This window comes from Mirounga leonina, unplaced genomic scaffold (assembly GCF_011800145.1).
Source record: "Mirounga leonina isolate KUSES-001 unplaced genomic scaffold, KU_Mleo_1.0 Mir_201, whole genome shotgun sequence".
In the NCBI taxonomy this organism is placed as follows: domain Eukaryota; kingdom Metazoa; phylum Chordata; class Mammalia; order Carnivora; family Phocidae; genus Mirounga; species Mirounga leonina.
In genome coordinates this window covers 20767579-20789959 of record NW_023270504.1, presented here as the reverse complement: position 1 = coordinate 20789959, position 22381 = coordinate 20767579, and the positions used below count along the sequence as shown (strand labels likewise).

The following is a 22381-nucleotide window of genomic DNA, read 5'->3' as shown; positions in this document are numbered from 1 at the left end:
AAAGAAAATACTGGCATTTAGCTTCACATCAATCTGGAATTATAGTTGAAAAAACTGAGAAGAGGAGTAAAGCTCTCAACAACAGCTTTTTGACTCAAGGACTAAGTATAGATGAACTCGATCTTAGAGAAAATATAGCCCTCAATACCACAGCAGGCACCAAAGCAGGAGTAACTTTGTACCATTCGCTGCCTCTGCTAACTACCAAAAGGAGCCAGCCCCAAAACTCTGCAAACAAAGAAGTCATAGAAAGTGAAGCTGTTAATTTGAGCAAGGTGATCAAAACAGAATAGTTAACTTCAAGCTACTACATGTAAAATGTACAGCTAAAATTCAAAATACTAGTTAAACATGTACATTTGCCCTGCTGTGAGTGAGTAGACAAACCACTATTGCTAAAATATTAAATCCTATGTTTTAAAGTCAGGCTACATTTTTAAACAAAAAAGCAACATTACAAAAACCTTTTGTTTTAAACTGAAACCAAATTATTGTTTGCCATGGAAACCATCTGACAAGAAGAGTCAGCCAGCTTCACCTTTGACTATGAGGATAATTTATCAATGCCAACTCATGACAAATAACCTGTACACCAGTCAATTCCATCTCTCTGACTCCCTGACCCCCTTGCCCGGAACTCACTAACCCACTCTGAAATAAAGGCTTCTGCTTTTCAGAGTTAGATAAAGAAGCCACTGCTAAATGTAACAATTTTCTTACCAGGTCTTGCTGGTGGCTAGAAAACCAGATAGTGATCGGTAGGGGTAAGAATGAAGAATAATATTCTCATTAAGAAGAAAAAGAGAAGAACTGGTGTTCTCCCAAACCAGAAGTCCCTTGAAATGTCCTAAATCAACGTATTTGTCCAATATGCCCTATTCTATAGGGAATTAAGAGAGTAAGGAGAAGAGGCAGTGGGTAAGCACAGAATGAGGTTGCTTTAAAAACAGAATATGGAATTTTTTTTCTTCTTCTGAAAGCACTTCTCTGTTGTTAAAAAGCAATTAAAAATATCATTCAATAATTTTTTAGGAATATACCAACCCGATGATAAGTCGTTATAGTTGAAAGTTTAGTAAACACTATTTCCTTGCACAGAGGTCCTTTATTTACAAATGCTACCTACTGTTTAAAATAAATTCTTTAAGAAAAGTATATTTTCACAAGAATCAATTGTGATATCAATGACTGACATTACATAAAAAAGAAATAGCACCTAATTTTTTTCAAAAACAGCATGTTAAAGATTTAGTTAAAATGCTAAAATAACTTATAAAACAGTATTAAAGAGATGCCCTAAAACACAAAACACCCCTGTTATAGAACTGATTGTGAAGACAAAGATTAAGCAACTAGTCTCCCCAACACTGTAACCTACAGAGCTTATTATAGAGAAACAAAATAAATCATAAAGAATTCCAGTTGCTATCTGAAATTTTTCCTTCTTGGAGACCATCTTCTTACCATCTTTGCAGGTTTTTCCATTCTCCAGGAGTTTGACCCCAGTTGGACAAGCACACTGATAAAAAGGCTTGACTGGAGACATCAAACACAAGTGGGAACAACCACCATTATCAATTCCACATGGATTTGTAGCTGTCAAATATAAATCACACTGATTAATACCAATGATTATGGATGCCCTCCCTCACTCTAGGTACACAAAGGTTAACAACCATAACATGAGAACTGCGATAAACCAAATTATTACCAAATGTCATCCAGGTGCTTGACTACCAAACCATTTGCAAGGAAGAGAATTAATCAGTGAGAACTGACTTAGCATTTTGTACCCAAAGAGGAATACACAAGAAATAAAGCAGAGGCCCCTGCCCTAAAAGAGCTTACAATCTAGTCAGTATGCCAAAATTAACTAGAAAACAATGAAACTAAGTGCTATCTTGCACATGATAGACCATCAATAAGTATAGAGTCAAATGGAAAGTAAATCACTAAGGATTAAAGAAGAAAACTTTCATGGAGGACATAGGACATGAAAGGACCTCTGAAGGATAGGAAAAATTGATAGGAGGACTTTTCAAATGTAAAACTGTATGAATAAAAGCTTGGAGGCTGTACATTGGGAGAGATAATAAGGCAAATAATCTAACTAGATATATTAAGGTTTCTGTTGACTAGTAAGAGCTAAAGCTGAGTGAGCACAGAGAATGGGAACAAATTGTGGTGGAGGGCACTGAAAGCCAAGAAAAGTAATTAGAATGTTGAAAAATCCACTTTGGAAAGATTAACATGGAAAAGATACGCATAATAGATTAAGAGGAAAACTGAGAAGCAGAGATTAATTAGCACTTTTGTCAAAACACTGGAAAGGGATGGATTTAAATAATATTCATTAAAAAATCAACATAAGATGGAGACCAACAAAATATGAAAGACAAAGCAATGATAACTGCGAATTTTGAAACTAATAAAATATAAAGGATCAACAGTGCCATTAAACAAAAGCAAAAAACAAACAGGGGAATTCTCTCCTAAGGGTTAAACATGAGAATAAAAAATTCATACAATACTTTTACAAAAGGGCAACATATACATTTAAAAACATTTTTATGGACTCATGATCATCAGATTCCAATATAATATATTCATTATTTAACTACCTCCCCCTAAATGGATAGAGCTAATACAAAGCAATGCAGAATCCAAATACCCTTTATTTTTGGCTATGGAATACAATCTGAAATATACTTAGACACATGCCAGACATTTATTTATATACAAGTGCCAAACACTTAACATTCTCATATTCCTTTTAAACCTAATTCTACTCCTCTCTTACAAAATTGTTGCCAGCAGCCGAAGCCCAAGTCACTGCAAAGGTTGACCAAAAATAGAAGCAAAACTAAGAAAAAGGGCGGGGAGGGGCGGGGGGGAGCGGGGGGAGTATGCACAGAAAAAGCAGGTATTTTATTAGGCAACCTAAGGTACTTGAATTCACCAGTTAGATTCACAGAGGTTTCTATTTAAGAAAAGTGCTTGTTTGTTTTTAAAAACACATTAGAGAGAAATAATATAAAGAAGAAATGCACTTGTGTATAAGCTTAGCTATCTCAGTTTCTTATTTTATTTCTCTCTTCTCAGCCACCATAACCCCAGACCCAAACAAAGGGCTGAGGTGGCCAACAGTGATAGACAACAAGGTACAAATGGTTTAGGCTGCCATTTAACCTGAATTATATTTTGACATTCTCCCTATGTTTTATGCCTTCCTACTACCTTTGGATATGTCCTCTCTGCTCCTTCCTTCACTAAAGCCAGACATCTGAGTGCTAAAGCTATTCCAACTTGCAATTTAAAAATCAGGATCACTTACCATTTGGCTGCCTCTGCTGGCTGAAGGCATGTATATCCATGGGAGAGAAGATGTTAGAATGGATTTCACGCAGACCCTCGCCAGTGTACTTGTTGCAAGCCAAAATGGAGTGTGTATTCCAGTCAGTCCAGTACAATGTGTCCTCAAATAATGTCAAGGCAAAAGGATGTGGAAGGGAACCTTTAACCACTGCCTGCCTATTAACAAAAACAGAAAAACTCAAACATTTCTAAATTTTCTTTTATCGAAACTTGATTTTGCCCATTAAAACATCTTGTTTTCCACAATAACACACACAAATCCCAAGTAACACATATCTCAAGGTCAAACACACCTATGAAAAATAAGTCATGTGATAAATTTGAATGTATTTTCATAGTGTCCAAAACTCCCAACCAAGTACTTGGCAACAGGCCCCAGGTTCATTACAAACTAGCAGAGAGAAAGCTCAAGTACTAGCACTGCTGTCAATTCCCATCTCTGGACTCACATCTTCCATCCTTCCACAAAATTCATGTTGTTAGAAGACAGGTGGGCAAAAAGAAAAATCCCAAGGTTTAAAGTTGGCACTGTGAAGTAGTTTTATATCTGCAATAGGTTTTCCCCTTCTTGATGTGTAAAAACAAAGAATCTGAGCCTGTTTCTTCCATCATCTCATATGGTTTTGGTAAGTGAAAGTAAAAACATACTTGAGGCTAAAAAAGGTGTTCTGGTGGAGCTCTTTCTGCAAACCCCAGTCTAGCTCTGGTAAAGAATCATTTGTGCTTGCTTTCTGCTATATGGTTACTTAATCTCCACAAGTCAGGTAGCAAAAAAAACCCAACAAGTGCTGCCACAGGCATCAATGTTCATGAGACAAAGCAGACCCAAAAATCTCACAAGCAATCCATACTATATGAAAGGAAAGGCAGAGAGCCTGATTAGTGCTCAACCACAGAACTTTGCAGTGTCGTGGAGAGTTATTAGTAAATATTCCTGAATAATGAACAAATCATGTTCTGCTCCAAAATAATATTCAAGAAAAAAACTCGATATTTATCTAATGTCAAATATAATATTTTCATAAATAGCCTGGGAGGGAGGAATGGAAAGTATAAGCAACTGAAGAGAAATGAACATTACATATTTTAGAGAAGATAATCCAGTTTTTAGGTCCTGGACATCACTTGATGATCTAAAATACTGAAGAGACCACCAGCATACTAAATTAAATTCAAGAGCAGTAAGATAATTTTTATCTAAGCAGAGTTAATATCTGTTATTGTACATGGAATGGTCCTAGCCTAAGGTGTTTTAAATTCAGGCCCGATTTTTAAAAAACTGAATACAAGATTAGCATGACCAGTTTACCGAACAAATTTTCTATTTTGGACACTCATCCCTACTCTGCCAGCCCACATCACCACAATTTTCTCCTCTCATTTTTCTTCTTTTTCCCCTAGCAGATTACTTTTCCTTCTCATTTCCCCAAAAGAACTGTCACAATGTCAACTTCTGAGGTGGTTTCTTCCACTTTTTAAATGAACGGCTTTTACCAAAGTGTTTATATTATTTATAGGAATGAAATCATAGTTTAAATCCAAATTTAAATAGGTCTACATATTTCACACTAAAATCTACCAAAATTCAGTAATGGTAAGAGAGTTCTGAAAAGCTGCCAAGAAAGAAGTAACACAACTGAAAAAGGAAGAATAGTAATAAATGACTTAGCATTTCATTAACCACCCTAAATAACTACAAATTCCATAATCAAATCTTTGAAAAACTCTGGGAAGAAAAAAAAGCCTTCTAAGTCCTTTATATATTATTAAATAAAAAGTTAAAATTCACTCTCTGAAGTAAACACAGGAAAACAAACAGGAACAACAAAATCCCTTCCTAAAAGATACACTCACTTTATATACTGACTAAAAACATTTATATATTGGTAAGAAATCAGACAGACCTGAGTTCAATGTCCCTCTGACACTTACTACTTACATCATTTCTGCAAACTTTATTTTCTTTATCTATAAATGAAAGATAATAATCTATCCCCATTGAGTTACTGTAAAGATTAAATGATAATATATGCAAAAGCATTCAGCATTATGCTTGGTACTTAATAAACATTTCACAAATAATCCCTCAATTTTAGGATATATATTTTTCAATATTTTAATATCCCTGAGATGGGGTAACAGTTTACAACTGAGGTGTACATTTCCTGTATTAGTCTATAAATCAATAAAAAGTTCTTAAAATCCATGTCATATTAGAATCAAGTAAATACTAGACTCTGACTTATTTATATTCCCAAGATCTCACACAATACTGTATATACAAATTAAATGGAATGATTAGACACTCAGTAAATGCTTGATAAAATTAAATATCTAAATGACATATGTAATTAACAGAGCTGAACAAAAAGCAGAATTAAGAAGGCTATCACTCATTCTTAACATATTCTTTGGTATTTATTGATTCATCCAAGCAATGGTGACTTGTTTCTGAAAATGGAGATAACTGTACATAGTCTTCACCTTTCATCTCTCTGGTTGGGATTACTAAGTAGGCCCACCTCTTGGTTTCTCCCTGAAAACATAAGTTTCTTCAAGGAGGAGTTGATCATGGGTACCAAAAACAAAATGGCAGGCAAGATGAAAACCCAGTTCCTTCAGTAGTATGTCGTAACAACAGGAGTTAAAAAATGGATCTGTACTAAGAAGACCAATGGAAAAAAACTTGAGACCGCTGTTGATACTTTGACTTAGTGCTGACAACCTCTGAGTATCATCCCCTCCCTGTGTCTGTCATTTTTAGCAGTGTACTGATAGGGCTCAATCCCACCAATACCCCCAAGTACATGAGCCACTTGCTACCTCTTTCGTATTCCATGCTTGGTGGGTGCCTCTTTCAAATTCTGCATCAATTGGACTTATCCTTTATAGAACACCTGTGCACTTGTATTCACTTTCTCTGTTTCTGGACCTCTTCCCAGAAAGCTGTCCTCTGCCCCTGTTTCAGAATTCCCCCACCTGTGTGGGTAATAAATCTTTGTTTGGTCCTACCAAAGCACTACTGTCATGAATTCTGACATGTGAACCTAACCTTGGAAGGGAGTTTCCCTCATCATAGTGAAGCTGCTATAATACCTAATATATTGTTATATGGTGAAGCTGTTATAACACCTAATATATATACCACTGCTACCAGTGGTAGCAGCAAAGGTTTGGAAAATCTCCAGAAGCCCTCCACATGAAAGCACAACGAGGCAGCAAAACCAAAAACCCACGGCAACATTCACAACAGAGCTAAGTAAAAAAATATTACCACAAAATCCAAAAAGGTATGGAAAACTACTAACAGCCATAAGACCTGACTGGCCTCAGTACTTCTGCAGGAGGAATCAGAAAGAAAAAACAGGGCCTTCAGGAGACCTAAGAACAGGAGAACACACAAGATAGGTAACAATGAAATGTAGGGCAAACAAATATGAGAACATCAGCTGACTAGGAGGGGTTCTGGCCACTCCAAGAATGAGTGAATACAATGAATTCATGGTTGGCGCTGAAAGGGCTAGTGCACTTTAACCCACTGTGAACTCTCAAAGCTGACATTCCAGGGCTCCCTTCCAGACAAAGCCCCATACTGAGGATAAATTACTCTAAGCAGAATGAAAAATGAGAATGATAGGTACAAGAGAGATAATGGAAAAATAAGGCACAAAAAAAAGTGGGAAAAGGAATCAGAGTCAGGAAATGTCAGAAAGCAAGCTGCCAGGACAAGAAATTTTTTAAAAATAAAAGATATGAAATACAAAGGACAGGGGAGAGAACAGAATTATCCTGGAGCAAGGAAATGACCAAATGGTAACTTAAATCCTCAGGAAGAATTAAGGAGTACCAGAAACAGCAAATATGTAGGTTAATACAAAAAGACTCCAGGCACCTGGGTGGCTCAGTCAGCGGAGTGTCTGCCTTAGGCTGAGGTCATGATCCCAGGATCCTGGGATAGAGCCCCACATCAGCTCCCAGCTCAGCAGGGGAGTCTGCTTCTCCCTCTGCCCCTCCCCCCACTCATGCTCTCTTGCAAGTGCACACGCTCTCTCTCACATAAATAAAATCTTTAAAAAAAAAGACTATATAATGCTTTCTCCTTTTTTCTTTTTAACCCTTATAAAACATGTAAGGTCATACTAATAATGATTATAACATGATATTGGTTATAATAGAAATGTAATATAAATGACAATAATAGGGGCGCTTGGGTGGCTCAGTCATTAAGTATCTGCCTTCAGCTCAGGTCATGGTCCCAGAGCCCCGCACCGGGTTCCCTGCTCGGCAGGAAGCCTCCTTCTCCCTCTACCCCTCCCCCAGCTTGTGTTCCCTCTCTCGCGGTCTCTCTCGCTCTGTCAAATAAATAAATAAATAAAATCTTTTTAAAAAAATAAATAAATGACAATAACAGCAAAAAGGAAGGGAGAGGAAATGGAGACACACTAGAGTAAAATTTCTATAAAGGAATTAACTCAGTAATATCATAAAGTCGATTTAAACAAAATGCATATTGCAACCCTTAGAATAAACACTAAAACTGTTTTATTTTCAAAAATATAGTTCAGGGGCGCCTGGGTGGCTCAGTCGTTAAGCGTCTGCCTTCGGCTCAGGTCATGATCCCAGGGTCCTGGGATCGAGCCCCGCATCTGGCTCCCTGCTCAGCAGGAGGCCTGCTTCTCCCCCTCCCACTCCCCCTGCTTGTGTTCCCTCTCTCGCTGTGTCTCTCTCTGTTAAATAAATAAATAAAATCTTTAAAAAAATATATAGTTCAAAAATTGGGGCACATGGGTGGCTCAGTCAGTTAAGTGTCCGAGTCTTAATTTCAGCTCAGGTCATGATCTCAGGGGTGTGATATCAAGCCCCGAGACAGGTTATGTGCTAGGTGTGGGGCCTGTTTAAGATTCTCTCTTCTTCTCCCTCTGCCCCTCCACACTCTCTCTCCCACTCTTAAAAAAAAAAAAAAATCAACAAATCAACAAAGGAATTATCTACTAGAAAATATCTACTTGGGGCGCCTGGGTGGCTCAGTTGTTGAGCGTCTGCCTTCAGCCTAGGTCATGATCTGGGATCATGATCAGCAGCGTTGGGCTCCCTGCTGCCGGGGAGGAGGGGAGCCTGCTTCTCCCTCTCCCTCTCCCTCTCCCTCTCCCACTCCCTCTGCTTGAGTTCCCTCTCTCTGTGTGTCTCTCTCTGTCAAATAGGTAAATAAAATCTTAAAAAAAAAAAAAAGAAAACAAGGGGTGCCTGGGTGGTTCAGTCGTTAAGCATCTGCCTTTGGCTCAGGTCATGATCCCAAGAGTCCTGGGATGGAGCCCCACATCGGGCTCCCTACTTAGCAGAAAGCCTGCTTCTCCCTCTCCCGCTCCCCTTGCTTGTGTTCCCTCTCTCACTGTGTCTCTCTCTGTCAAATACATAAATAAAATCTTAAAAAAAAAAAAAAAAGAAAATACTTAATACAAAAGAAGGCAGAAAAGAACAGATATGAAAAAACAAACATCAAAATGTCAGATGTAAACCCAACCATATCATTAATAACACTGAATGTGAATAAACACCTCAATCAAAAAGGCAAAAGGTTGGGGGATGCCTGGGTGGCTCAGTCGGGTAAGCCTCTGCCTTCAGCTCAGATCATGATTCCAGGGTCCTGGGATCGAGGCTGAGTTGGGCTCTCTGCTCAGCGGGGAGCCTGCTTCTCCCTCTCCCTCTGCCTGCGACTCCCCCTGCTTGTGCGTCCTCTCTCTCTGTCAAATAAATAAATAAAATCTCTTTAAAAAAAAAGGCAAAAGTTTGAGCACCTTAAATATATAGTTTTTCCTTTTCAAAAAAAATACCTCTCTATATACAGACAAAGATTGTTAGCCTGGGTGAAACAAAACAAGATTCAACTATATGCTGTCTACAAGAGACACATTTTATATTCACAGATACAAACTGAGAGTAAAAGGTCACAGTAAACAGTAACCATTAAGAGAGATGGAGTGACTCTATCAGACAAAATAATACTTTAAGACAAAAAATATACAAGGGTAAAGAAGCACATTTTATAATAACAAAGATTCAAATTATCAGGAAGATACAACTATAAACATATACACACAAAAAACAAAGCCTCAAATGAAGAAAAACCTGACAGAAGTGAAGAGAGCAATAGACAGTTCAACATTAACAGTCCAAGGTCTCACTCAACATCCTACTTTCACAGAAGTATAGAACTAGACAGAAATGAGATGCCTGGCTGGCTTAGTTGATAGAGCATGCAACTTTTTAAAAAAACATTTTACTTATTTACTTGAGAGAGAATGTGCATGAGTGGGGGGAGGGGCAGAGAGAGGAGAGGCAGACACCCCGCTGAGCAGCGAGACCAACGCAGGGCTGGATCCCAGACCCTGGGATCACAACCTGAGCCAAAGGCAGACACTTAAATTTGACTGAGCCACCCAGGTGCCCCTAGAGCATGCAACTCTTGATCTCGGGGTTGTAAGTTTGAGCCCCACATTGGGTATAGAGATTACTTAAAAATAAATTTTTTTTTTTAACAACTGGACAGAAAATCATCAAGGATATGGAAATCTGAACATTATCAACCAATTTAGCCTCTAAAGAAAATTCTCATCCAGTAACAGGAGAACATACATTCTTCAAAGTATGCATGGAACCTACTCCAGGATAGACCACATACTAGGTCACAGAATAAATCTCATTTCATTTGAAAAAAGACTGAATCAGGGGCGCCTGTCTTTGGCTCAGGTCATGGTCCTAGGGTGCTCGTACGTGCGCTCTCTCTTTCTCTCATATAAATAAATAAAATCTTAAAAAAAAAAAAGACTGAATCATATAAAGTGTATTCTCTGAGAACTACAGAATTCATTAATAAATCAACAAAATTTGAGAAATTCACAAATGAGAATTTTCTAAAATTCTTCCTTAATGTCTTCTCAATAAGCAATGGATCCAAGAAGAAATCATAAGAAATTCTTTTAAATATTTTCAGATAAAAGGAAATGAAAATATGACAAATAAAAAATTTATTGGGCACCTGGGTGGCTCAGTTGGTTAAGCGACTGCCTTCGGCTCAGGTCATGATCCTGGAGTCCCTGGATCGAGTCCCGCATCGGGCTCCCTGCTCGACGGGGAGTCTGCTTCTCCCTCTGACCCTCCCCCCTCTCATGCTCTCTCTCTCATTCTCTCTCTCAAATAAATAAATAAAATCTTTAAAAAAATAAAAAATTAAAAAAATTAAAAAAAATTTATTAAAAAATGTATGGGATACCACCAAAGCAGTGCTTAGGGTAAATTCTATAAATTTACCCCTTAAGGGCCTGTATTAGAAAAGAAGATAATCTCAAATCAATAAACTAAGCTTCAAGCTTAAGAAACTAGGGGAAAAAAAGAGCAAACTAAATGCAAAGCTAGCATAAGAAAGAAAATAAAAATATTAGGGTGGTGATCAATGAAATATTACAACACAAAAACAGCAGAGAAAAAAATTCAGTAAAACTGCATGTGGATTCTATGAAAAGATCCACAAATCTGACTATCCTTTAGGAAGACTGGGACCCCAAAAGAGAAAAGAAGTAAATTGGGAAATTTGTGAATAAAATCATGAATATAAGAGAGACATCACTATTGACCTTACAGAAATTAAAAGGATTATAAGGAGATATGAATAACTTTATGACAACCTAGACAAAATGGAAATATTCCTAGAAAGAAACAAATTAACAAAAGTGAAAAAAATTTAAAAAATTAAAAAAAATAAAAAAAGATAGTAGGAAGGGAAAAATGAAGGGGGGGAAGTGGAGGGGGAGATGAACCATGAGAGACTATGGACTCTGAGAAACAAACTGAGGGTTCTAGAGGGGAGGGAGGTGGGGGGAAGGGTTAGCCTGGTGATGGGTATTAAAGAGGGCATGTATTGAATGGAGCACTGGGTGTTATACACAAACAATGAATCATGGAACACTACATCAAAAATTAATGTAATGTATGGTGATTAACATAACATAATAAAAGAAAAAAAAAGTGACTCAAGAAGAAATTTAAAAAAACTCTAAAGACCTAGAACAATTAAAGAAATTGCCTTAATAACTTAAAATCTTCCCATAAAGAAATCCCTAGGCCCAGATAACTTCACTAATGACTTCTACTAACTATTACAGCAGAAATACTATCTATCCCATACCCTTCCAGAAAATAGAGGAAGAGGAACTTCCCACCTCATTCCATGAGGTTAGTATTATACTGATACCAAGGCCAAAGACAGAATAAGAAAAATAAACTACAGACCAATACCTCTAATGAATAAAGACATAAAAGTCCTCAACAGAATGTCAGCAAACTGACACTAGTAACATCTAAAAAGGATTCTAAACCATGACCAAATGGGATTTACCCCAAGAATCCAAGAGTGGTTTAACAACTAAAAACAATTAATGTAATTCATCATGTTCACAAAATAAAAAACAAAATCACATGATCATCTCAATAGATGCAGAAAAAGCCCTGGACAAAATATAATACCTGTCATGGTATATATTGTGAAGAAACTAGGAATAGAAGGAAACTTCCTCAACCTCATTAAGGTGTCTACAAAAAACCTACTGCTAAGATCATGCTCAATGGCAAAATAATAATAATAATAAAAAATAATAATAATAATTAATGATTTCCCCCAAAGATCAGGATCAAGCAAGGATGTCTTCTATTCAACACTGTAACAGAGGATCTAGTCAGTACTATCAAAACAGGAATAGAAAGAAGGCATCTAGATTGGAAAGGAAGAAGTAAAACTGCCATTATTCATAAGTGTCATGATTCTAAAAACAGAAAATACTAAAGAATTTAAAATATATATATACACACAGAAATAAATTGCATTTCTATATACTAGCAATGAAAAAAAAACAAATTCATATGATCAACTAATATTTGACAAGAAAGCCAAGAATACTCAGTGGAGAAAAGACAGCCTCTTCAATAAATGGTACAGGGAAAATTAGACATGCACATGTAAAAGAATGAAACTAGACCCCTATCTTATACCACTTACAAAAATTAACTCAAAATGGACTAAAACCTTAAATCTAAGAGCTGAAAAACATAAAATACCTAGATGAAAACATAGGGGGAAAAAGCTCCTTGACATGGTTCTTGACAATGATTCTTTAGATATGACATCTAAAGCACTAGCAACAAAATCAAAAATAAGCAAATAGGACTTCATCAAACTAAGAAGCACTACACAACAAAAGAAGTGATCAACAAAATAAAAATGTAACCTACAGAGTGGGAGAAAATATTTGCAAATCATGTATTTGCTAAGGGGTTAATATCTAAAATATACAAAGAACTTACATAACTCAGTATCAAAAACAAACAAATAATCCAATTAAAAATTAGGCAGAAGACTGGTGCACCTGAGTGGCTCAGTCGTTGGGCGTCTGCCTTCAGCTCAGGTCATGATCCCAGGGTCCTGGGATCGGGCCCCGCATCAGGCTCCCTTTTCAATGGGAAGCCTGCTTCTCCTTCTCCCACTCTCCCTGCTTATGTTCCCTCTCTCGCTCTCTCTGTCAAATGAATGGATAAATTCTTTTTTTTATTTTTTTTTTATTTTTTTTTTTTAAAGATTTTATTTATTTATCTGAGACAGAGAGAATAAGAGAGACAAAGAGCACATGAGAGGGGGGAGGGTCAGAGGGAGAAGCAGGCTCCCCGCCGAGCAGGGAGCCCGATGCGGGACTCGATTCCGGGACTCCAGGATCATGACCTGAGCCGAAGGCAGTCGCTTAACCAACTGAGCCACCCAGGCGTCCCTGAATGGATAAATTCTTAAAAAAAAAAAAAAATTAGGCAGAAGACCTAAAACGACATTTTCCAAAGAAGATATCCAGATGGTCAACAGGTACATGAAAAAATGTTCAACATCACTAGTCATCAGGGAAATGCAAATCAAAACCACAATGATGTATCACCTCATGCCTCTTAGAATGGCTATCATTAAAAAGACAAGAGATAGCATACAGGGAATATAGTCAATGGTACTGTACTAGAATTATATGGTGACAGACAGTAGCTACACTTGTAGTAAGCATAACATAAGGTATAAACTTGTCAAGTCACCATGTTGTGCATTTGAAACTGATGTCAGATTGTTCGATTAAAAAAAAAAAAAGGGAAGGAAGATTCATCCATATCTAGAAGGAGGCAGGATAATGTCACATTGGCTGCACTGTGTGACTGTCTGACTCCCAACTAGAATGGACCTCTGGAAGGCAGCAATGTTATTTGCTCTGTGCACTGGATTATGGTCATGGTCAGTGCCTAGAAAGTTGCCTGAACCTAGTGGGGCTTCCTATATATTTGATGACTGTCCCAAATGCTCACCCTCAGCGATCTCTGTTTTGGATTCACCCAGACAGGGACTCCACAGACAGAATCTCAAATCTTTTCAAATGGGAAAAAAGCTTAGCCCCAGGCCATGGGGGACAGCGAGGAAAGAGGCAGAAGCCTCCTCATGGGGACAAGGAAAATGATAAATCAGCTCCACCATGGGCCCCCCAGTAGACCTTTCCACAGGGCTAGACACACATTAACAACAACAACAAAAAAAAAAACAAGAAAAAAACATGAGATAGCAAATGCTGGCAAGGATGTGGAGAAAAGGGAACCTTTGTGCACTGATGGTGGGAATATAAATTGGTACAGCTACTATAGAAAACAGTATGGAAGTTCCTCAAAAATTAAAAATAGAGGAGCGCCTGGGTGGCTTAGATGGTTAAGCATCTGCTTTCGACTCAGGTCATGATCTCGGGGTCCTGGGATCGAGTCCTTCATCAGGCTCCCTCAGTGGGGAGAGCCTGTTTCTCCCTCTCCCATTCCCTCCGTTTGTGCTCTCTGGCTCTGTCAAATAAATAAATAAAATCTTTAAAAAAAAATTAAAAATAGAAACATATGATCCAGTAATTCAACTTCTGAGTAAATATCTGAAGGAAACGAAATCACTACGTCAAAGAGATATCTGTACACCCATGTTCACTAAGCATTATTTAAAGTAGCCAAGACATGGAAACAACCTAAGTGTCCATGGACAAATGGATGGATAGAGAAAATGTGGTGTGTATATGTACAACAGAATACTATTCAACTATTAAAAAAAAAAAGAAGGAAATCTTGCAACAACATGAATGGACCTTGAGGACATTATACTAAGTGAAATAAGTCAGAGAAAGACAAATATTCTATGATCTCAATTAGATATGGCATCTTTTTTTTTAATAATTTTATTTATTTATTTGAGAGAGAGACAGAGAGAGAGCACAAGCAGGGTGAGGGACAGACGGAGAAGCAGGCTTCCCACTGAGCAGGGAGCCCGATGTGGGGCTCGATCCTGGAACTCCGGGATCATGACCTGAGCCAAAGGCAGACGCTTAACCGACTGAGCCACCCAGGGGCCCCTAGATATGGCATCTTAAAAGAATATATAAATTGAAATTAACTAAATAATTCATTCACAACACCATAAAAAATAACTGAATATCTGAGAATACATTTGACATAAGAGTGTAAGATGCCTTACAGAAAATGCAGCATAAATCTGAATGTAAGAGTTAAAACAATAAAACTCTTAGAAAGAAAACATAGTTGTAAATCTTCATGACTTCGGATTAGACAATGATTTCTAAAGACATCAAAAACACTTTTAGCAAAAGAAAAAGCTAACGGATTACACTTTATCAAAATCAAAAACTTTTATGCTTCAAAACACACCAACAAGAAAATAAAAACAAAAGCCACAAGTTGAAATAATTCTAAATCATATATGCAATGAAAAAAGTGTTTCCAGAATACATAAAACTCTTACAACTAAGATAAATAATTTAAAAGTGGATAAACAACTTGAATAGTGTCTTATACATCTAACTGGGCCTCACATGAAGGAACTACACTGTGTTCAAGAAGACTGTAGGTAGGCCAGACAGAAGTAAAGTTAATACTATATCTGGAGTAGAAAGAAAAGATATTTATTTGAGACAGAGAGAATGAGAGAGACAGAGAGCACATGAGAAGGGGGAGGGTCAGAGGGAGAAGCAGACTCCCTGCCGAGCAGGGAGCCCGATGTGGGACTCGATCCAGGGACTCCAGGATCATGACCTGAGCCGAAGGCAGTCGTTTAACCAACTGAGCCACCCAGGCACCCTAGAAAGAAAAGATAAACATTAAAGGCATCTAAACCATTTCATCAAAATCTGGTATTTACTTTTTTTCCAAAGCAATTATTTTTTCCTGATTATATAAAGAAATACATGTATGTTCCCCATAAAAATTTGGAAAGAGAAATGAAAAGAACATCTTTCTAGTCCTTTATTAAAGCATGTGTACAATACATACATGTATATATACAAATCCAAGCAATTCCCAAACATCAAGGAATGGAAAAACTGGTTTCTCTTTTTATAATAGTTAAGGTACAACAGGAAACCAACTAAACAACAAGGTTTAGAATTTAAAATTTGGGGCCGCCTGGGTGGCTCAGTCGTTAAGCGTCTGCCTTTGGCTCAGGTCATGATCCCAGAGTCCTGGGATCGAGCCCCGCAATGGGCTCCCTGCTCCACGGAAAGCCTGCTTCTCCCTCTCCCACTCCCCCTGCTTGTGTTCCCTCTCTCGCTGTGTCTCTTTCTGTCAAATAAATAAATAAAATCTTTAAAAAATAAATAAATAAGATAAAATTTGGTAAAAATCCATTTGCTCTAAATCATAGCCCCTGAAGGATAGAAAGAAAAAAGCTAAGCCAAACCAAGAAATGATGGGGGTACCTGCACTAAGCCAAGAATAAAGAGCATTTAGCACCCCTAATTACTCCACTTCTTCACTGGGAATATATGCAAGGCCCCAAAGTCCTTATTTCTCCTCAACAGTGGTTAATCTGCCTTGAGAAAAATGGTTATTTTGAAAGACTCCAACTCTCCCTCTCATCTTGATTATTTTTTTTTTTACAAAAATGAGTTTTTGTAAATTTGTGGCATTTACTGCACCATAATGACCTGTTTTCATTTAACAATGAATTGTAAAGATTTTCACCATGTTATTAAACATTTCTTTCACATTATTTTTGATGGCTATATAACACTACATTGAATGATTGTGCTATAATTTAAAATTCCATATTGTTTAAAACTCAACATTATATATTAAAATGTTTTTAAGCAGAAACCTACATGAAAAAGATTATGAAATGATCAGTTGATGAAAATGTTTTGACCACAAGCTAGCAGGAATCTAATTCTGTATTTCCCAAGAGCACTGATTCTGTATTCACTATCTGAGTGTTTGCAACAACTTTAAAGAATTAAGTACCATGAATAATGAGAATCCACTATAATTAACACTATGGAAAATACTTGCTTTTACCAGTAAAGAAAAAATACAATAAAATGTATTTTAAAATTTCAAAATGGATAAAATTTTTTTCTTAATGTAAAAAAAATGATAAGAGATTCAGACATACACTGTGTGACAGGAGAAATCATTAAAATCATTTCATGAAAAAAAAATGGCCTTAAAATCTCTATGTACCTTGATATACAAATCCTACTTCTAGTAATTAATTCTAAGTATGTAATCAAAGATACAGATTCATAAGGCTCCTCTTTATTCCAACAATATTTATAGAAGTAAAAAATTACAACTTAAATGTTTCACAATAGGGCAGTATGGTTAAAAACGGATATTGTTCAACATTCAGATTATAGAATCTATATCTTGCATCTATATTTAACAGCATAACTGCTAGATCCTACTCTTTCTTATGCTGTCCATTTTTATTCTTTCCTTACTCTCCCCCTTTCCCCTTTTTCATGGACTTTTCCCACTAGATTGAGTTTATGTGCTCCCTCTTTGTCTCTAGGGATCTGGAGGATATACAAACTGTTTTACTCAATTTCAATTATCTTTGTTTTTAAGTCATATTTGATCCAATTTAGATAACTATCAATTGCAAGAATAGGCAGTATCTCCTGATAGCCCCATGTATAAGGTAAGACATTAAGATGGTTTTACTCCTGCAGGCCCTTCTTCCTCATCTAACCATCCCATCATCATTTCTCATTTTTACTATTAACACTTGATATTTACATATTTATTATATACTTTTTAATTTTCTATTTCAAAATATCTCATGGTCTAAGTTTTAAAAGCACATTAACAGCAATTACTAGATTTAACTCCATGTTTAACTGGTTTCATTCTTCAAAAATATTTAATTATCTGACTTCCTCACTCAAGCTCTACATTTTAATTCTAAAGCATATCAAATAACTTTTTCGGAAAGAGCACTGGAAATAGTATATTTTGATTCTTTACATATGTCCTATCTTTCTGTTGCAGTAACACATGAACAACCCCTGCATCAACCTCCAGACCTCACATCTTTTCTTCCATCGTTTTCATCTCTGCTTCTCCAAGTTCTGGCAGAATTTCTCAAGGTTAAATTCTACTCCACTGATTTTATTTTTTTGTTTTTTTTTAGTCCTCAATGCTTAAACTGTTTTAAACAATCATGCTCTTTATTATCATTGTTTTTACTGATCTTAAATGTATTCTTTCATACTACTTACTCTATCTGCAAGTATACTGTGTCCTCTTAAACTCTGATAATTTTTTTCTCCCCTGTCTTACAGGAGATTACAGGAAGACATCTGCTCTGATTCCTTGACACAGGTCATTCTTTGGACTGTAGTATCTTCTTGTGTGCCTTTTTTTTCTTTTTTTCTATTTGCTTGTATTTCAGAGGGAGGTCTGTACTTTATTGGAAGTTGAGATCAATTCTGTTACAGCCTAAAAAGTCCTGGTCCAGGGGCGCCTGGGTGGCTCAGATGGTTAAGCATCTGCCTTCGGCTCAGGTCATGATCTCAGGGTCCTGGGATCGAGTCCCGCATCGGGCTCCCTGCTCCTTGGGAGCCTGCTTCTCCCTCTGCCTTTCTCTCTCGCTCTGTCTCTCATGAATTAAAAAAAATAAAAATAAAAATAAAATAAAATAAAAAATAAAAAGTCCTGGTCCAGGCTTTCAGATCAAGAAGAGAGAAGGTAAATAAATTTTCAATTTGCAGTTTTACTTTAATTTGGAAATCAAATCATGCAGAGGAGAGGAGGATGTGAGGCTAGCAATAATAGCATATTCATGTATTTTTTTTTTGCATGTTTCTGGTAGCACCAGGAAGTCTTTTTTTTTTTTTTTTAAAGATTTTATTTATTTATTTGAGAGAGAGAGAATGAGAGAGAGCACATGAGAGAGGGGAGGGTCAAAGGGAGAAGCAGACTCCCCGCCAAGCAGGGAGCCCGATGCGGGACTCGATCCAGGGACTCTAGGATCATGACCTGAGCCGAAGGCAGTCGCTTAACCAACTGAGCCACCCAGGCGCCCCCAGGAAGTCTTTTAATATATGTTGAGTCTGCTTATTCTCCGACACCATTGTGCTCATTCACAGCCAGCTTTAACTACACCTCTGATCTTTGCCTAACATGCTCAATCACGTCAAGTATGGTTGCCATAACATACGTGTCCTTCAGTACCTGGTATGTCTCCCAGAAGTGCTAACAGAATCCAGATGAGGCCTACTTTCACCCTAGCCCACCCCTCCTCCTCCTCCTCACCCTCAACTCTAGCCATCACCTCTGGAGAGCTGTGGTTTTATTGTTTATTTGGGCAAATCTCTTCAACTTGCTTCTTTGGGAAGTAGATTCTTCACAAGTTCAGTAGGTAATGAAACATGTCAGTCTGCCTAGGTCTGAGGGGTTTTCTGAAATCCAGGCAAAAAGGGATGGTTAATCACACAACAGCTCAGTCAGATTGGGACATCCTTCAATCTTGAACCCTGCAGAAATTCTTCAAGGTTTCTGGTATTTTGTTATCTTTGCCTAAGTCTCTAGTACTGATACAAAATTCCCCTATGTTTATAGTTCCTGGTTTTAATAACCACTAACTTGATAATAACTATAAATCTATATCGCCCTGTGAGACTACTCTACTGAGCTGCAGGCTCATAGATCCAAAGGTCTCCAGATTTCATAACTATATTTTCTCTAAGCAACTCAACTGCAAACATGTCTAAAGCTGAACTCAACCTCACTCTTTTCCTACATTAAAAGAAGAAAGAAAAAAGAACCTATTCTACTTTTCTGAATCCATCTCAAAGGAATGGCACTTCCATCTAACCAGCCATTCAAAGCAGAAAAAGGAGTTATCACAGATCTATCTTCAGGGAGCTACAGGTAGTTTATCAGGATTGGGTCTTAGTGCGCAAGGAAGGAAATGGTGAGAACATTTTTTAAAATGAGATAAAGGAATTAGATCATTTAAGTCGCAATGAAGAGTTTGTACTTCACCTGAGAATAATGATGATTTACTGGAAGACTTAAGGAAGTGAACTAATTACAAATAATCTTCAAACCATTTTCTATACAACTATCAAATTGGGATTTCTAAAAGATGAATCTAGCCAGGTCAGTTTGCTACTTGAAAATCTCCAATGACTCCTACTACTTTTCAGGATAAAACTCCAAATGCCTTATCTTAGAATACTAGACCCACATGATCTGGCTCCTATCCGTCCTCCTAGACTTGCCTCCAACCGTTCCCCCACATTTCCTACTGCTGCTGAATAACACTGACAAAACAAAGTGTTCTTTAATAACCTTAACTTAAAAACCCGACTCTAGTTATTAGGAATTATTTTCTGAAAAGGCCTTAATTATTCCCTCAAGATGTTAAAGTTTATTATTTTTCTTCAGTATCTGTCAAGGCAGGTTAAAATAGCATATTTACACCCTTGATATCTACTTTAAAATCGGTTAACTATATGTGCACCTGTTTCTGAACTCTATTCTGTTCCATTGGTCTCTATCCTTAGATTTAATACCTCATTGTTTTAATTATTCTATCTTTACAGTAAATCTTGAAATCAAGTTGAAAGATGACATACATTTTTTTACCTTAATAAAATCGACTGAACTATTTTAATAGGTTCTAGACATTCCCATACAAATTTTAGATCCAATTTGTCATTAAAAAAAAGTATGCGCACACGTGTGCACATGCATGTGCACACACACACATTCAAAAACTCCTTTGGAATTTTTGTTGAGACTGTATTGAATCTACAGATCATTTTAGGGAGAAATGCCACCTTAACAATACAGTTGACCCTTGACAATGCAGGGTTTAGGGGCACTGACCCCCAACGCAATGGAAAATCCACACAACTTTTGACTCCTCAAAAACTTAACACCAATAGCCTACTGTTGATCAGAAGCATTACTGATAACATAAAGAGCCAATTTATCAAATGTTTTGTATATGTATTATATATTATATTCTTACAATAAAGTAAGCTAGAGAAAAGAAAATGTTACTCAGAAAATCATAAGGGAGACAAAATACATTTATTGTACTGTATTTTTTAAAAATCTGCATGTAAGTAGACCTGTGCAGTTCAAACCCATGTTGTTCAAGGGTGAACTGTATATTGATAATTCTTTTTTTAAGCAGGCTCCATGCCCAGCACGACCCTGAGATCAAGACCTGAGCTGAGATCAAGAGTTGGACACTTAATTAAATGAGCCATCCAGGCACCCGCTGATAACTTTTTTCTTAAAAACTAAATATTGTAGTCTTCCCAAAGATAAATATTGCAGTCTTCCCACTGTTGCAACTGGAGATGAATGAACTATGAATTTTATTATCTCACAAAGCACATAACAGTCTCACAGGTAATGTACCTTCTGCACAGATAGTGTTTAGGAGTATTAATGTATGTTAGGAAATACATATGAGAGCCTTGAGTTATCTGTGTCCAAAAGCAACTGATACTTAAAACTACATTCCACAGCTTATATGAAGACTGTTTGAAAGGAGATATACAAATATAAATAAGTATACACTATAAATTCCTGTTGTTTATTTTCTTTAAAGGAAGAGGGGCAGTAATGAATCTTTGAAGTTCATCATGGAAATCGTACAGCTCATGTGGGTTTTTCAGATTTGAAATCAACAATTATGTAGCTTTTCCCAGAACTGAACGGGTTAAGACACTTTTTTTACTTCTGTGTGAGATTTCTTTGCAGAATTTAACAGATCTAATCTAAGGTTAAGGATATTTTCTCAACTGATGATCAATTGGCTTACTCCTTCCAAGACCAAACTGCATCTTTCAAGTATTTGTATGGCTTTTTGACAAATGCATTGGTGTTCTCAAAAGGAACTCAGAAAGTGTGGAAGTTTAAGGACAAATCCATTATCACTGGAAGAGCAGCTAAAAAGATCATGCGTTGCTGATGACTAATCAAAAGCACCATTTTCATAAAGAATAGCATACAATTATTCTTCTATAATAAATAATATCATCTGATCCACATTTACTGACACCTCATAAGTACTAGACACCTCATAGTGCTACATGCTCTTATCAAAAGCAAAAATCAAAACACTGATGACTGAAGGAAGACTGTTTAAGGGATACAGAGTTTATTCTTTCCCTGGGTACTCTAAGGTCTACCCTTATCTTAACTTCCAAAAGATTTCTATCTCGAATAACATTAACTTAATCATTTGTAGAATTACCTCTACTGTATTATGCCCCAATTTTAAACAGAGACCACCATAGGAAAGTTAATTAAATTTACACACAAATAAATTAATTAACATAAAATAAAGTTAATTAAAATAACATACACACAAAAACTGCATTTTTAAAATACATTACATCCCTTAGTGACTACATGTGAAAATTTTTTTCCTCAAATTTAATCTGATGAAAACATTTTCTTGCAAAGAACTCCTAAGTTTCCACCTTTCCAACGTGTGCTGGTAATTCATTTTCCTTTATCTGCTGAGAAGCTTCAAGAAACTTGTTTTTTACCTTTTTTTTTTTTTTAATAAAATAAGGCTGATACAGAAAAAACTAGCGTAACCTTCACCCAGACACCCTGTAACCTTCACCCAAATCAGGAAAGA

General features: G+C 36.7%; 1 protein-coding gene across 2 annotated transcripts in view; it reads right to left on the bottom strand.

Annotated features, from left to right (window-relative positions):
* LRP6 (LDL receptor related protein 6) overlaps positions 1-22381 on the bottom strand; it is a 178402-nt gene that overhangs the window by 76261 nt on the left and 79760 nt on the right. The window contains exons 1-3 of one of the 2 annotated variants that reach the window (XM_035028206.1): positions 8931-9024; positions 3335-3531; positions 1465-1596 (exon numbers count right to left, since the gene is read on the bottom strand). In XM_035028206.1, the coding sequence (XP_034884097.1) occupies positions 1465-1596; positions 3335-3374 (172 nt within the window). In that variant the 5' untranslated portion in view covers positions 3375-3531; positions 8931-9024. Of the gene's footprint in view, positions 1-1464; positions 1597-3334; positions 3532-8930; positions 9025-22381 lie in introns of those variants that run through there. The other variant, XM_035028204.1, reaches the window with a different exon arrangement.